General features: G+C 46.0%; 4 protein-coding genes across 15 annotated transcripts; 3 read left to right on the forward strand and 1 right to left on the reverse strand.

The window, feature by feature from the left end:
- Positions 1-338: 338 nt before the first annotated feature.
- LOC117184192 (zinc finger matrin-type protein 5-like) lies at positions 339-1,206 on the forward strand. Its single transcript, XM_033380737.1, has 3 exons — positions 339-542; positions 629-763; positions 824-1,206. Exons 1-3 carry the CDS (start codon positions 416-418, stop codon positions 967-969), a joined length of 408 nt encoding a protein of 135 aa, XP_033236628.1. The 5' UTR covers positions 339-415; the 3' UTR covers positions 970-1,206.
- On the reverse strand, positions 956-2,995 carry LOC6903178 (uncharacterized). The gene is made up of 4 exons (XM_002132842.3): positions 2,174-2,995; positions 1,915-2,102; positions 1,235-1,851; positions 956-1,168 (listed from the first exon to the last, which is right to left on the reverse strand). The coding sequence occupies exons 1-4, from the start codon at positions 2,801-2,803 to the stop codon at positions 1,005-1,007; spliced, it is 1,599 nt and encodes a 532-aa protein (XP_002132878.2). The 5' UTR covers positions 2,804-2,995; the 3' UTR covers positions 956-1,004.
- Positions 2,996-5,153: 2,158 nt separating this feature from the next.
- On the forward strand, positions 5,154-10,186 carry LOC117184191 (RNA-binding protein 5-B-like). Of its 7 annotated transcripts, none has more exons than XM_033380730.1 (13): positions 5,158-5,317; positions 5,458-5,608; positions 5,666-5,983; positions 6,051-6,291; positions 6,352-6,421; positions 6,696-6,769; positions 7,177-7,254; positions 7,710-7,836; positions 7,932-8,168; positions 8,228-8,704; positions 8,756-9,566; positions 9,632-9,881; positions 9,949-10,186. In XM_033380730.1, the coding sequence occupies exons 2-13, from the start codon at positions 5,469-5,471 to the stop codon at positions 10,063-10,065; spliced, it is 2,940 nt and encodes a 979-aa protein (XP_033236621.1). In that variant the 5' UTR covers positions 5,158-5,317; positions 5,458-5,468; the 3' UTR covers positions 10,066-10,186. The 7 variants fall into 7 exon arrangements, 6 of the variants coding, with proteins under 6 accessions (XP_033236625.1, XP_033236626.1, XP_033236621.1 ...); XM_033380731.1 differs by having other exon boundaries at positions 5,463-5,608; XM_033380734.1 differs by lacking the exons at positions 8,228-8,704; positions 8,756-9,566; positions 9,632-9,881; positions 9,949-10,186 and having other exon boundaries at positions 5,154-5,317; positions 7,710-8,074.
- A 135-nt stretch (positions 10,187-10,321) lies between these two features.
- Positions 10,322-15,168, forward strand: LOC4817616 (RNA-binding protein 5-B-like). 6 transcript variants are annotated; one of them, XM_001356980.4, is made up of 13 exons: positions 10,325-10,485; positions 10,631-10,776; positions 10,834-11,145; positions 11,213-11,453; positions 11,514-11,583; positions 11,858-11,931; positions 12,339-12,419; positions 12,490-12,616; positions 12,712-12,948; positions 13,008-13,484; positions 13,536-14,346; positions 14,412-14,661; positions 14,727-15,168. In XM_001356980.4, exons 2-13 carry the CDS (start codon positions 10,637-10,639, stop codon positions 14,841-14,843), a joined length of 2,937 nt encoding a protein of 978 aa, XP_001357016.2. In that variant the 5' UTR covers positions 10,325-10,485; positions 10,631-10,636; the 3' UTR covers positions 14,844-15,168. The 6 variants fall into 6 exon arrangements, 5 of the variants coding, with proteins under 5 accessions (XP_033236627.1, XP_001357016.2, XP_015036376.2 ...); XM_015180890.2 differs by having other exon boundaries at positions 10,326-10,485; positions 10,626-10,776; XR_004469436.1 differs by lacking the exons at positions 11,858-11,931; positions 13,008-13,484; positions 13,536-14,346; positions 14,412-14,661; positions 14,727-15,168 and having other exon boundaries at positions 10,322-10,485; positions 10,626-10,776; positions 12,712-12,850.
- Positions 15,169-15,389: the final 221 nt, after the last annotated feature.

Raw genomic sequence — 15,389 nt, forward strand, 5'->3', positions numbered from 1 at the left:
CGATTAGTGAATCTATTTTCTAATTGACTGGTTTATTTTAAAGACTTGCTTTTATTGGATCTTGTCAAAAAAAGGTTTTAGCGAAATAGGTAAAAAAAAAAACAAAAGAGGATAGTCGTTCCTATTGTTAAATTTTGATATTCCGTCGAATATTATTAGCTAGATGAAACATTTTGCCATGCCCACATGCCGACTGCCTGGGAAAATCCCAGTCCTTTAAATGATATTATTTTGGAGTGGCTATTACAAAAATGTAATATTTAAAAGATTTCATATATTTCCATAACAAAATTTGCAAAAAAATGCATACGATAGTCTATTAGCTTGCATCACTATCAAGAGTAGTACTATCGACTCATGGATTTAACCATCTCTAGGACGAAAAGTTATTGTTTACATTTTCACCCCTTTCCAAATGGGGCAAAGTTATTTTTGTGATTACTGCGGTTGTTTTATGAAAAGTGACTTGAATGTGCGGAAGCTGCACAACAATGGCATATCTCACACGGTGGCCAAGTATCGGTACATGCGGCGCTTTGAAGGTACGAGCTACTATCTCTGCTTGCAACAGAGCGTACCCACTGTCCAACTAACCCACTGTTTGACACTTACATATGTATGTACATAGATCCCGCTAAGATTTTGGCAGAGGAGCGTCTAAAGAAACCATGTCAGCGCTATTTTAAGGGATACTGCAAGTTCGATCTGTATTGCAATTATGGTCATTATAGTGAAAGGGAGTTCAAGAAGCTGGAAAAGCTAGGTACGTTCCACGTAGGAAAGGGATTACAAATGGAAATACCTAACAATTATTGTTTTGCAGTTGGAGCGCAGAAGAACTCGAAAACTCGCAAGCGAAAAGCAAAGAAATGGCCTTGGAGAACACATCAGATTGGTCTACCACCGTCCCTGCGTCCAATGGAATTGGCGAAACTCAAGAAAACCAATTTTGAACTAAACTGGGGCTAAACATATTTAATTTTCGATGTAATGTACATTTATCTTCATCCATTTAATATGCCAATGACTTTATCCATCACGCGGGATATTTTCAAATTAATCCTCAAAATGCGAGCATATTCGTAGTGAAACGATTTGGGGGAATGCCCGCTGAGGTTTTCCTGGTCTGGATCGCACAAATGAGCCAACAGGAAATAGCAAATATGCTCTGAAATATAAAGACGATGATGATGCAACATTACGAAATATTTTATCGCCTTTTCCATTAGCTCACCTTGCCCCTGTTCTACAGCAAAGAAAAGAGGAGTGTTGCCCGCCATCAACTCTGCTGTATTTAGAATATCCAGCTTTAATCGGCGATTCTTGAGCACATCCTTGGTTGTTTCTAGTCTATCGCAGGCACGCTCATAGTATTTGGCAAACGCTTTCTCTGGCGTCAGCTTTGAGTCTGTCGTCTCTGTTGCCCTCCGATATACAGCCCCCCCCTCCAATTGCCGCTCATCTATGCAGTCCAATATGGTCTCTGCCACATGGTACTGATTGTGACGCACTGCCAGGTGCAGGGCAGTGTACCCGGCATCGTTTGTCTGTAGCAAGAGATCCAGGTCAATACGTAGCATTAGTTGCCTTATGGATTCTCTATCAATGTTGTTGATGACAGCTATGTGGAGGGCCGTATTTCCGTTTTCGTATATGTGGTTGGGCACACAGCCGGCTGTTAAAAGGGCTGTGACTAGATCCGGATCACAATCATTCGTTAGAGCAAGTTCCAGGCAATCTTCACCATCAGCGCTAATCATTTCATTGATATCAAAATTGCTATGTTTGCAAACAAAAATCTGACGCCGCACGCCATAAATGTCGCCGTCTAGAATATCATCATGAATGGGTCTAAGTAGGGGAAGAACTAAAATCACACATCTGATTTCAAGGTACATGTTTACAATTACTCACAGCAGGCCCTGAAGAGACAAAATACGGGCCTTCTGGAATTCCATAGCCATTATGCGAATGATGTCCACACCATTTTCAATGTAAGAGTCGACACATTCGAAACCTTCAGCCACGTTGATGGACACATCCGACATGGTCGAGCTGCGACGCTCTAACGCCGGTCGATCTTCCTCTTTCCTCTTTCGTTCCTGGGAATACAAATAAATTAATGTCCAAACTTGCAATATACAATTGTGTGTCTGTAGCCACTTTGACATACAGGAACTTCCAGTTTTCTCTTCTTGGTGATCACGGGAGATAGTTGTTTAGCCTCCCGGTCCTGCTGGGCCATTTCAGCTGCTGATACTTTGACCACTTGTGGCACACAGGTGTTGCGCTTACGACCACGCTTTTTCGCCACTTTCTGAGGCATGGATGGAGCTGGACTGGGACTAGGAATGGGGCTGGGACTGGGACTGGGTACATCAGTCAATGAGTCATTTTTTATCAACTCCTTTACGAGTGTATTTGGCGTCGCATGATTTCGATAAGATGTACTGGGCGATGGTATCCTTGGTTCGTCCTCAGTTTGTGTGGAAGCGCTCACTTTGGTCGCCCCACAACAACACTGTTTATTTAGACGCGAGGTAGGTGCAGATATCTTATCGCTCCCCGATCCATTAATAGCATCGATGAGACGTTGTTGTATATCTTTATCTGGTATACGCATGACTTCTCTGATGATATCCTTGTAAACTGGCAGAAAGGCTTTTCGGTGTGTGTACGTGCTGCTGTTCAAAGGTGCGGGTCCAACAGCAACTACAACTGGCGCTGTCTGTTTCAATATCAGGTCTGTTCCAGACGACACCCGCTGTATGCACTGCGTTTTCGTTAATAGCACTTTCTTCATTGCTTTTCACTTTGTACAGCACTTCCAGAAGGAACAGAGCGATGCCTGCAGAGCTGATTATGTTTTGTTTGATTTTCGGGGGAAGTCTACTTTTAGATCGAATAAAATATTATAAAATGGTTTTTCCCCAACACACGCTGCGCAGTGAGGGACTTTCAGTGTTGCAAAGCGCTAGCTTTTGACGTCTTGAAGCACTATACTTAGATCTGTGCGATACTGCGAATATTTCATTACAACTGTAAATGAGCCGACTATAATCGTATATACTATAATAATAATCATATTTTTATAATTTGCAATATTTAACTTGACATCTGTGCCTTGCGTAAACATTTTTTTCTTTCTTTTTCTTAAAATAATTTGGTGTTCTTCAAATATTTTCATCTCTAGATTCTCACGCTACAATCAACTATCGCTATTGTGTGAATGGCAAAAAAGAGTTCCACAAAAACAAAAAAAAAAAAGAGTGGAAGGCTATAAACAGTTGTCTAATCTTAGATCGTTTGATAGAAGTTTGTTAACCTAAACGGTGACCGGGGTGCCTACAAGGCCGCGGATTTACCTCAAGGAGAGAATAGGAATGGACGGAGGTGGAGGAGGTGGCAATGAAAGCGGTAGATTTATCCGTCCTCTCCGTCTTGAGCAGCGCCAGTTCGGACGAGAGGATGGCAGTGATCAGTGTGATGATAATTCTGACCATGATCAGTGTCGGAGATAGAAAGACTACAAGCGCCACAATAACCTAAACAAAAATGGTCATGACCTTTACCGAATTCGAAGCACAACCGACGAAAGCAGCACGTTACTGGACTGCAAGTCCAGTAACCAGTAAGCTGGCTACAAATCTCCTATGCCTATATCTACTTGCAGCCAACCTCGTGGATATCAGCCACAGACCAGAAATGGAATAACCAGTGGAACAAATCTTCCACATAAAAGCAGAGAAGGTGAACGGGAAACCTGAATGAGGGTCAGTTTGGTGGCAACAATATACAGGCTGGCAGTGATGCCCTCAAAATCATCATTATCTTTGGCGTGACCAAGGGAATCACCAAGTTTGAAGTGTGCACAAAGTGTCAATTGTCATACTGGATTCCCTTTAGCTGATTCTCTTTCTAAATACTTTCAGATCACGAGCGCATTGTAAAGGGCTGAATACACGTCAAACGGAACAGCGTCAAAGACTCGATGAATATCCATGGAAATTAATCAAATAAGTAAGAAAATGGACGGAAGTGTTTAGCTATGTTTGCAATAGATAATGATAATCGATGAACTTCGAACCAATGTTACAACCCCATCGGATCCATCATCATTTTTTGACGCAAACGTTTTGTATCTGCTTCTGTTTGAAATTTAGATCCGTCAAGCGGTATAGCATTTATCGAATTTACCACCGTTGAGGAAGTGAAACAATGGATGGAGTTAACACAGTTATCAGCGCCATAAGCAAGACAGTTTTGAAACCCAACCAGCAGTCGGCAGTGATCATGAAATATGTGTTTCCGGCTTAGTTATCTCACAGTATAAAATCATAAGATTATTGATTGAAAAGAAGGTCTGAAGAGAAGTACCTCCAAGGTCTAAGACATGACACATGACAGGTCTTGACACGCTCGTTGACTCGATGGAGTTGCACAATTCCTGTACATCGCTGGATCCACCTCTGACCCTAGATGAACGTGCTGGTAGACAATTAAACAATTTTACACAATCTTACACAATTCTCTCATCGCCTTACTTCTGTTTCAGTATCTATCAGCTACAACATCGAAGCTGACATCAGCGAAAAAATAACCGAGACGTCGCACCTTATAACCTCTACTATGTATGTCCCCTGACATCGGAGGCATTCAGTGTGGAGGTAACCCGGGTGAGACTGCGTATTACGTTCAGTACTACACGGACTACTTCACGGCGACGATAGCCAAGATCGAAAACAGTGGAGATACCAAGTTAACTGAAGCGAACTCTGAAGCGGTAGCCCTCTCGGCTATCCAACGTAAGCAGGAGAAAAATAAATTTAGTGAGTCGACGACTAGAGCTGCTCAGAATGTGAGTAGTAGTTCCGCTCCTCTTGGTAGTCGCCGTCAATCAGGTCGCAGTAGAGATCCTAGTTCTGACTGCCGCCGGAATGTCTATTGTAATGCGAGGATCGCTCACGACTACGCGAACGAAATTTAAAATAAATGCATGAATATTTGTAATATAAAACACCTCTGTAAATGTTTTTTGGATGGGGATTTTCCCCTTAATTCTTCAACCAGCTGTAGTTGCTGTATAGCAGTTTCAGCAGTTTCCCTACTCCGTTTTGCAACACAAAGTATTTCATTTGCCAAAGTACTCAAGCTAGTATCGATAACATGTTGTCTGTTTTGTGTGAATGGCAAAGGAGGCAGAGATTTTTCATCCAGCCTTTTTGTTGTAAGAATTGTATTTCACGCTCAATGAACGGATTTCGGGGAAAAAGAACTCTTTAAATATAATCTTGGTCCTCCCAGCAACGTACAATACGTAAGAAATGTGCAAATCTGAATACGTAACTAGCTAAAGATTAGTTTTAGAGCTTTAGAGCTCGGGCTCGGGAAAAGGGCCCAGCGCGAGACAAATGAGGACAGACAATTAAATATAATTACCGCTCCGATTCGTATCAGATTAGCGTAATATGGATTCACGTTACGGTCGAGGCTTCTCAGGAGGAGGTGGAAATGGCAATGGCAATGGCGGTGGCGGCGGCGGCGTTGTCGGTGGAAACCATGGTGCAGGTCAATATAGACGCTATAGTCGCTCCCGTTCACGTTCCCGGTAAGATACCCTCGTCATGTGTATGCTTTCATACGAGAACGAAATATATTCTTGCAGCGAACGGAACCGAGAGCACGGTGGGTATAGACGCCACAATTCGCGTTCGCGGAGTCGAGAGCGTTCCTCGCATTACAATAGACATTCCGGCGGCAGTCAGGACAAGGATCTCTACCGCGACCTGATCGACGACGACTACCAAGAGGAGCGGAACTACAACTCGCGCAATAACTCAGATAATCGCCAGCATCGAAGCGAGGACAACTACGACCGGCGCGAGGATAACTATGATAACAATCGCGATCAGCGGTGGAAGAACTATGAGCGCCAGTCGCGGGAACGCAACTCCGACTATGATCGGGGCAATGAGCGCAACAAGTAAGACTTGCATTCTGTGATAGCACAAATTTTTGCTGTAACTGAACACTTGGATCCATCCTTTCAGTCGGGGCGCTGACTATCGGCATCATAATAATGGAAACAATGGGAGCAACAACGCCCAGCTGAATAACAACAGGGATCGCGACAGGGAACGGGACCGCGAGAGACGATACTCCTCCGACGACGATAGCGACAACGATGCGACCGACGAGAGCCAGTATCGCCGCAAGCATCACAGGACCTGCAACGAAGCCCAGAACAATATCATACTCTTCGGGCTTCAGAAGCATGTTACCGAGGCAGACGTAAGAATAAGGTTCTACTGGGAAAAATATCGATCTGTAACGTAACGCTAACCCTTGCAGATCATGGGCGAGCTCATCAAAGTGAATATGGAGCCCACTTCTATACGAGTGATGAGGAAGCAGCCTACAGGTGGGTTACACATTCGACGAATTTACTATTTATACATACAATTAGGCTAGTCTAAAACCACACGAAGAGCGTGAGTATTGAGTGCCCAGTGCCCAGTGCCCAGCAATGTTGTCAACAGGAAATACAATTCATTTAATAGTTGGCTTACGACAAACATCTACAAAATTCCACATAAACCAAAAGCAATCCCCAAAAAATGTTACAGAACTATTGAAACAACCAACAACATATTTTGACAAAAACATTTTCGTATCTGCTTCTATCTAAAATTTAGGTGCCTCACGCTGTTTCGCATTTGTCGAGTTTAAAACCGTCGAGGAATCGAGACAATGGATGGAAATAACTAAGGTATCACAACAACCAACAAGACTCTTCCTGATTCAGCCACGAGATCGGCACAAATCAAAACTCGGCCTCAACTATAACGAAATCTTCACTTTTAGTTCAGTTCTCCTTGTCGCCCTTTTCAGTTGAGCATTAAGCATTAAGCAGTAAGCGTTGAGCATCTCCTCATTTCATCTGTTTCTTTATGTCAAGTCAAGTCCAAATTCGGATGGTTTAGAGCGAGAACTGAACTTAAAGTAACCATTTCACACTTATAGCGGTATTCAGAAGGAGCAAACTGCCAGCGACTACATCCGCCGCAAAACACAGAACAGAAGCAACCTGGTGACTGTGTAGCCTGTGAAACTTATAATCCAATCATTCCAGTCGCTAATTCGCAATCATTTCGTTGTCTTCCTTCTCTGCTTTAGGGCACTCTCCAGTTGGGCGATCACCGGGTGTCAATGCAGTACAGCCACACACGGATGTCGGACTGGACTTGTATCAAGGTATAAGCAAATGCTGAAAGATACCAAGATGTTGATACAAGACCAAATCCCATTCTCACAACGTTCCCGCTCGGTTTTTGTTCCATTCATGCAGACCTCTAGTAAAAATAGATCCTTTTCGTAATTAGTTTCACTTAGTAAATATAGTCGGTATCTCCAACATGTATTTTTTCGGTCTTGTGGAGCAGTAGAAGAAATCAACTGCTGAATACAGACAGACCAGAAAAGGCAGAGCCTCCGAGATCAGAGGTGAACCATATTCGAAAATAAACCTGAGACCCGCGCGCGACCCTTAATAGAACTTTAAGACCATGACCCGCCTGCCATAGAACAGCTTTTTATTATGTGCGTCATGCAACATCTTGGTAATTGTTTAGTCTTTGGTGCCAGCTACCTTAAAATGTCTGCAAGGTCATCAAACTAAAACGAAATCGTTTCTTTCTTTTCTCCTTTAGTGCGGTGCCAGCAATTTTAAGCGCCGCTTCCAGTGCTTCATGTGCAGCGCCTCCCGCGAGGAAAGCGAGAACGCCCTCTGTGGCGGTGGAGAAGGAATCGACGAAGTCACCCGAATCCTCACAAAAAGTATACAAACCAAAAACAATCTCATGCAATGCCATTTTGTTCAGACAGAGAAACACACTCATTAACCTGCCATGCTTACCCATGCACTTTGACAGAGATTATGTTACGCAATCTGGACGCCTTGACCAATGAGGAGGGCGTGCTGACTGCCCTGCAGCAGCTCCAGCCCAAACTGGCCAAATCTGTCAGCAAAGTGCTGATCAGCCGTGATACCCTAACGCAGGCATCGCGAGGTATCTGTTATCTGCACTTTGACACGCTCGTTGACTCGATGGAGCTGCACAATGCCTTGACCGCGCTGGATCCACCTCTGACACTAGATGACCGTGAAGGTAAGAGTCGTCGTCTTGCACTCTATGCAATTCTCAAACATCTTCCGTTTCCGCTTCAGTTGCCATCAGTTACTGCGTCGACGTTGATGATCGGCCGAAAATACCAAATGATTCGCCAGCTGCCACCTCTACAAGTGTGGCCAGCGGAGGTATTCCAAACGGGTCAATTGCAGCTGTGGCTCCCTCAGGGGCTGGTGGAAGCTATACTCTCGCCGACGTTCCCCGGCTCGCCGAGTACAGTGCCTCGTTGTATGCCTCTAATCCAGAGGAGCAGGCGCACTATGTTCAGTACTACACGGACTACTACACGGCAGAGATAGCCAAGAGTGGCCCCTCAGACCCTCAGCTGACGGAGGCCAATTCCGGGGCTGCCGTGGCTCTCTCGGCCATCCAACGAAAGCAAAAGAAGATGAGCAACATTGAGACAACGGCCACAGCGGCCGCTATAGCCGCTGCCCAAGCAGCTGCCGAGATAAAGGCCACATTTGCCACTCAGAATGTTGTCGCCCCAAGGGGAAACGATGGCAAGACTTATCGTAAGTGAATGCAGTAACGACTCAAGCTCCATTTAACACTCTCCCTTGCAGCCTCCCCCGATGTTTCTCGCTACCAATACGATGAGACCTCTGGGTACTACTTCGACCCGAGCACGGGTCTCTATTACGACGCCCACTCCCAGTACTACTACAACAACGAAACGGGAGCCTATCTGTACTGGGATCAGCGGCGCAGCACCTACATTCTGGCGACTCCTGCCTCCACCCAGGCGGCACTGCAAGAGGTACTGGCAGAGGCCGAGCAGAAGGACGACGATTCCAAAAAGGAAAAGGAAAAGGACAAGGAGAAGGACGGTAACAACAAGCACGACAAGGTCAAGGTGGCCAAGAAGATCGTCAAAGATATGGAGAAGTGGGCCAAGCAGCTAAACCAGAAGAAGGACTACACCGTGGTGGCCACTCCCCATCCCATTTTGACAGGAAGCGAGATGTCGGGGCCTAGCACCTCGCGTTCCACACAGGGGTCTTATGCAGATGTGGGTTTCTCCATACTGGAGAAGAAGGAGCGAGCTAAGCTGACTGACTTTATGCCGCCCGCGGCTCCACTGGGGGTGAATAAGCTGTTCAAAGCTTATGGCGGTGGCTCTGAATCGGATGAAGACACTGCGGGGCCCCCAGCGGCGGCTGTTGGTGGATCTAGTGCCGTTGCTGATGAAATGGACTTCGTGGACTTACAGAAACTGACCTGTCTGTTATGTAAACGTGCCTTCCAATCCCTCGAAATCCTGCAGAAGCATTTGAAAATGTCGAACTTGCACAAAGAAAATCTGGCCAAGCTCAATCAAGGTTCAGGAGCGTCTGCTGACGCCGACCCCGATCCGGACAGCGACGCGGGCTTATCGTAAGTAAAAGCTTTATTTTTGGAGGGATATTTCGTAAATTCGTGCATCCTTCTGGACATCTTAGCTATCGGGACCGCGCCAAGGAGAGGAGACTGAAGTACGGGGAGAGCGATCCACCGCCTCCGAATCGCAGTCGGGAGCGTTTCGAGCAGGAGATAAAGACCTTGCAGACGCGTCAGAAGAATAATGCCAGCGCGGCTTCAGCTCTGCCAATTAGCTCGAATAACGTGGGCAACCGCTTGATGCAGAAGATGGGCTGGACGGAGGGCCAGGGTCTGGGCAGGAAGAATCAGGGGCGCACCCAGATAATTGAGGTAATTCGAGTTATACATATGTAACCTATTGCCAGACGCCAGTTCAATGTAAATTGCATATCCGTAGGCTGATGGTCGCACCAAGAGCGTGGGCCTGGGAAACAAGGTGTGCAACCTGCCACCTGGTACCGATTACAAATCCTATATTAAGAAGATGATGAAGCAGCGCTATGAGAATGCCTGAACATTTTATGAGAACGGCCGAAAATGTATTTTTCCAGATTTTAATTATTATTATGTGCTTATTGTGGTATGATACAAATCGAAATGTAAAATAAATGCATGAATATTTGTAATATAAAACACCTCTGTAAATGTTTTTTTGGATGGGGATTTTCCTCTTAATTCTGCAACCAGCTGTAGTTGCTGTATAGCAGTTTCAGCAGTTTCCCTACTCCGTTTTGCAACACAAAGTATTTCATTTGCCAAAGTACTCAAGCTAGTATCGATAACATGTTGTCTGTTTTGTGTGAATGGCAAAGGAGGCAGAGATTTTTCATCCAGCCTTTTTGTTGTAAGAATTGTATTTCACGCTCAATGAACGGATTTCGGGGAAAAAGAACTCTTTAAATATAATCTTGGTCCTCCCAGCAACGTACAATACGTAAGAAATGTGCAAATCTGAATACGTAACTAGCTAAAGATTAGTTTTAGAGCTTTAGAGCTCGGGCTCGGGAAAAGGGCCCAGCGCGAGACAAATGAGGACAGACAATTAAATATAATTACCGCTCCGATTCGTATCAGATTAGCGTAATATGGATTCACGTTACGGTCGAGGCTTCTCAGGAGGAGGTGGAAATGGCAATGGCAATGGCGGTGGCGGCGGCGGCGTTGTCGGTGGAAACCATGGTGCAGGTCAATATAGACGCTATAGTCGCTCCCGTTCACGTTCCCGGTAAGATACCCTCGTCATGTGTATGCTTTCATACGAGTACGAAATATATTCTTGCAGCGAACGGAACCGAGAGCACGGTGGGTATAGACGCCACAATTCGCGTTCGCGGAGTCGAGAGCGTTCCTCGCATTACAATAGACATTCCGGCGGCAGTCAGGACAAGGATCTCTACCGCGACCTGATCGACGACGACTACCAAGAGGAGCGGAACTACAACTCGCGCAATAACTCAGATAATCGCCAGCATCGAAGCGAGGACAACTACGACCGGCGCGAGGATAACTATGATAACAATCGCGATCAGCGGTGGAAGAACTATGAGCGCCAGTCGCGGGAACGCAACTCCGATCGGGGCAATGAGCGCAACAAGTAAGACTTGCATTCTGTGATAGCACAAATTTTTGCTGTAACTGAACACTTGGATCCATCCTTTCAGTCGGGGCGCTGACTATCGGCATCATAATAATGGAAACAATGGGAGCAACAACGCCCAGCTGAATAACAACAGGGATCGCGACAGGGAACGGGACCGCGAGAGACGATACTCCTCCGACGACGATAGCGACAACGATGCGACCGACGAGAGCCAGTATCGCCGCAAGCATCACAGGACCTGCAACGAAGCCCAGAACAATATCATACTCTTCGGGCTTCAGAAGCATGTTACCGAGGCAGACGTAAGAATAAGGTTCTACTGGGAAAAATATCGATCTGTAACGTAACGCTAACCCTTGCAGATCATGGGCGAGCTCATCAAAGTGAATATGGAGCCCACTTCTATACGAGTGATGAGGAAGCAGCCTACAGGTGGGTTACACATTCGACGAATTTACTATTTATACATACAATTAGGCTAGTCTAAAACCACACGAAGAGCGTGAGTATTGAGTGCCCAGTGCCCAGTGCCCAGCAATGTTGTCAACAGGAAATACAATTCATTTAATAGTTGGCTTACGACAAACATCTACAAAATTCCACATAAACCAAAAGCAATCCCCAAAAAATGTTACAGAACTATTGAAACAACCAACAACATATTTTGACAAAAACATTTTCGTATCTGCTTCTATCTAAAATTTAGGTGCCTCACGCTGTTTCGCATTTGTCGAGTTTAAAACCGTCGAGGAATCGAGACAATGGATGGAAATAACTAAGGTATCACAACAACCAACAAGACTCTTCCTGATTCAGCCACGAGATCGGCACAAATCAAAACTCGGCCTCAACTATAACGAAATCTTCACTTTTAGTTCAGTTCTCCTTGTCGCCCTTTTTAGTTGAGCATTAAGCATTAAGCAATAAGCGTTGAGCATCTCCTCATTTCATCTGTTTCTTTATGTCAAGTCAAGTCCAAATTCGGATGGTTTAGAGCGAGAACTGAACTTAAAGTAACCATTTCACACTTATAGCGGTATTCAGAAGGAGCAAACTGCCAGCGACTACATCCGCCGCAAAACACAGAACAGAAGCAACCTGGTGACTGTGTAGCCTGTGAAACTTATAATCCAATCATTCCAGTCGCTAATTCGCAATCATTTCGTTGTCTTCCTTCTCTGCTTTAGGGCACTCTCCAGTTGGGCGATCACCGGGTGTCCATGCAGTATACACGCAACACGCGCATCTCAGACTGGACTTGTGTCAAGGTACGGCCTGACTTTAACTTCCTGCTCAGATCATGCAGCTAAAATGGTTTCCTTCGTTTTTGTTTTTTAGTGTGGTGCCACCAATTTTAAGCGGCGCCTCCAGTGCTTCATGTGCAATGTCTCCCGCGAGGAAAGCGAGAATGTACTCTCTGGTGCTGGAGAGGGGATCGATGAAGTCAGCCGAATCCTCACAAAAAGTATACAAACCAAAAACAATCTCATGCAATGCCATTTTGTTCAGACAGAGAAACACACTCATTAACCTGCCATGCTTACCCATGCACTTTGACAGAGATTATGTTACGCAATCTGGACGCCTTGACCAATGAGGAGGGCGTGCTGACTGCCCTGCAGCAGCTCCAGCCCAAACTGGCCAAATCTGTCAGCAAAGTGCTGATCAGCCGTGATACCCTAACGCAGGCATCGCGAGGTATCTGTTATCTGCACTTTGACACGCTCGTTGACTCGATGGAGCTGCACAATGCCTTGACCGCGCTGGATCCACCTCTGACACTAGATGACCGTGAAGGTAAGAGTCGTCGTCTTGCACTCTATGCAATTCTCAAACATCTTCCGTTTCCGCTTCAGTTGCCATCAGTTACTGCGTCGACGTTGATGATCGGCCGAAAATACCAAATGATTCGCCAGCTGCCACCTCTACAAGTGTGGCCAGCGGAGGTATTCCAAACGGGTCAATTGCAGCTGTGGCTCCCTCAGGGGCTGGTGGAAGCTATACTCTCGCCGACGTTCCCCGGCTCGCCGAGTACAGTGCCTCGTTGTATGCCTCTAATCCAGAGGAGCAGGCGCACTATGTTCAGTACTACACGGACTACTACACGGCAGAGATAGCCAAGAGTGGCCCCTCAGACCCTCAGCTGACGGAGGCCAATTCCGGGGCTGCCGTGGCTCTCTCGGCCATCCAACGAAAGCAAAAGAAGATGAGCAACATTGAGACAACGGCCACAGCGGCCGCTATAGCCGCTGCCCAAGCAGCTGCCGAGATAAAGGCCACATTTGCCACTCAGAATGTTGTCGCCCCAAGGGGAAACGATGGCAAGACTTATCGTAAGTGAATGCAGTAACGACTCAAGCTCCATTTAACACTCTCCCTTGCAGCCTCCCCCGATGTTTCTCGCTACCAATACGATGAGACCTCTGGGTACTACTTCGACCCGAGCACGGGTCTCTATTACGACGCCCACTCCCAGTACTACTACAACAACGAAACGGGAGCCTATCTGTACTGGGATCAGCGGCGCAGCACCTACATTCTGGCGACTCCTGCCTCCACCCAGGCGGCACTGCAAGAGGTACTGGCAGAGGCCGAGCAGAAGGACGACGATTCCAAAAAGGAAAAGGAAAAGGACAAGGAGAAGGACGGTAACAACAAGCACGACAAGGTCAAGGTGGCCAAGAAGATCGTCAAAGATATGGAGAAGTGGGCCAAGCAGCTAAACCAGAAGAAGGACTACACCGTGGTGGCCACTCCCCATCCCATTTTGACAGGAAGCGAGATGTCGGGGCCTAGCACCTCGCGTTCCACACAGGGGTCTTATGCAGATGTGGGTTTCTCCATACTGGAGAAGAAGGAGCGAGCTAAGCTGACTGACTTTATGCCGCCCGCGGCTCCACTGGGGGTGAATAAGCTGTTCAAAGCTTATGGCGGTGGCTCTGAATCGGATGAAGACACTGCGGGGCCCCCAGCGGCGGCTGTTGGTGGATCTAGTGCCGTTGCTGATGAAATGGACTTCGTGGACTTACAGAAACTGACCTGTCTGTTATGTAAACGTGCCTTCCAATCCCTCGAAATCCTGCAGAAGCATTTGAAAATGTCGAACTTGCACAAAGAAAATCTGGCCAAGCTCAATCAAGGTTCAGGAGCGTCTGCTGACGCCGACCCCGATCCGGACAGCGACGCGGGCTTATCGTAAGTAAAAGCTTTATTTTTGGAGGGATATTTCGTAAATTCGTGCATCCTTCTGGACATCTTAGCTATCGGGACCGCGCCAAGGAGAGGAGACTGAAGTACGGGGAGAGCGATCCACCGCCTCCGAATCGCAGTCGGGAGCGTTTCGAGCAGGAGATAAAGACCTTGCAGACGCGTCAGAAGAATAATGCCAGCGCGGCTTCAGCTCTGCCAATTAGCTCGAATAACGTGGGCAACCGCTTGATGCAGAAGATGGGCTGGACGGAGGGCCAGGGTCTGGGCAGGAAGAATCAGGGGCGCACCCAGATCATTGAGGTACTTTTATTTAAGCATAAATATTGCATTAGATAATTAAAATATATAATTTGTTGAATCCACAGGCTGATGGTCGCACCAACAATGTGGGCCTGGGAAACAAAGCTGGCAATATGCCACCTGGAAACGATTACAAATCTTATATTAAGAAAATGATGAAGCAGCGCTATGAAAACGCCTGAAGCTTCTTTATTATCTGTACATTTTATACGAACCAAAGTTCGTCGTCGTATCCCGATATTATACTTATTTATGATGTGTGCGTGAACAAATGGGTGGTGCGAGTGAGCCAGGGATTGGCGCTCGAGCGAAGTAAGGCGGCTTGCCCCGTAGTAGTTACCTATACATATTATAATTCCGCTTGAATATTGAAGTATTCGGGCCATGGTTACCTCAACTGTGCATCCTCAACCAATTGTGCTCACTTAGAATTATTTCCCAAGTTAGCAACTGTTCAATAGATAGGTACAATACATATGTCTTAAATAAGGCAAGCATTTCATTGGACTCTTAATATTATAGACTTGATTGTTTTACATTTTCATTATTTTATTAAATAATGGCCGGTTTACACTAGGTCTGCGTCATGCGTCTGCATTTTTTCGTATAAGCAGTTTCCTTAAAAAAAATTCTTTAAACAACGTACAGATCCTACTGGATACATGGAAGCAGAACATTGATGGTTTATTTGATCATTGTGTGAGAAAAATGGCTGAAAATAATAAATA

Source organism: Drosophila pseudoobscura, chromosome 4 (genome assembly GCF_009870125.1).
Source record: "Drosophila pseudoobscura strain MV-25-SWS-2005 chromosome 4, UCI_Dpse_MV25, whole genome shotgun sequence".
In the NCBI taxonomy this organism is placed as follows: Eukaryota; Metazoa; Arthropoda; class Insecta; order Diptera; family Drosophilidae; genus Drosophila; species Drosophila pseudoobscura.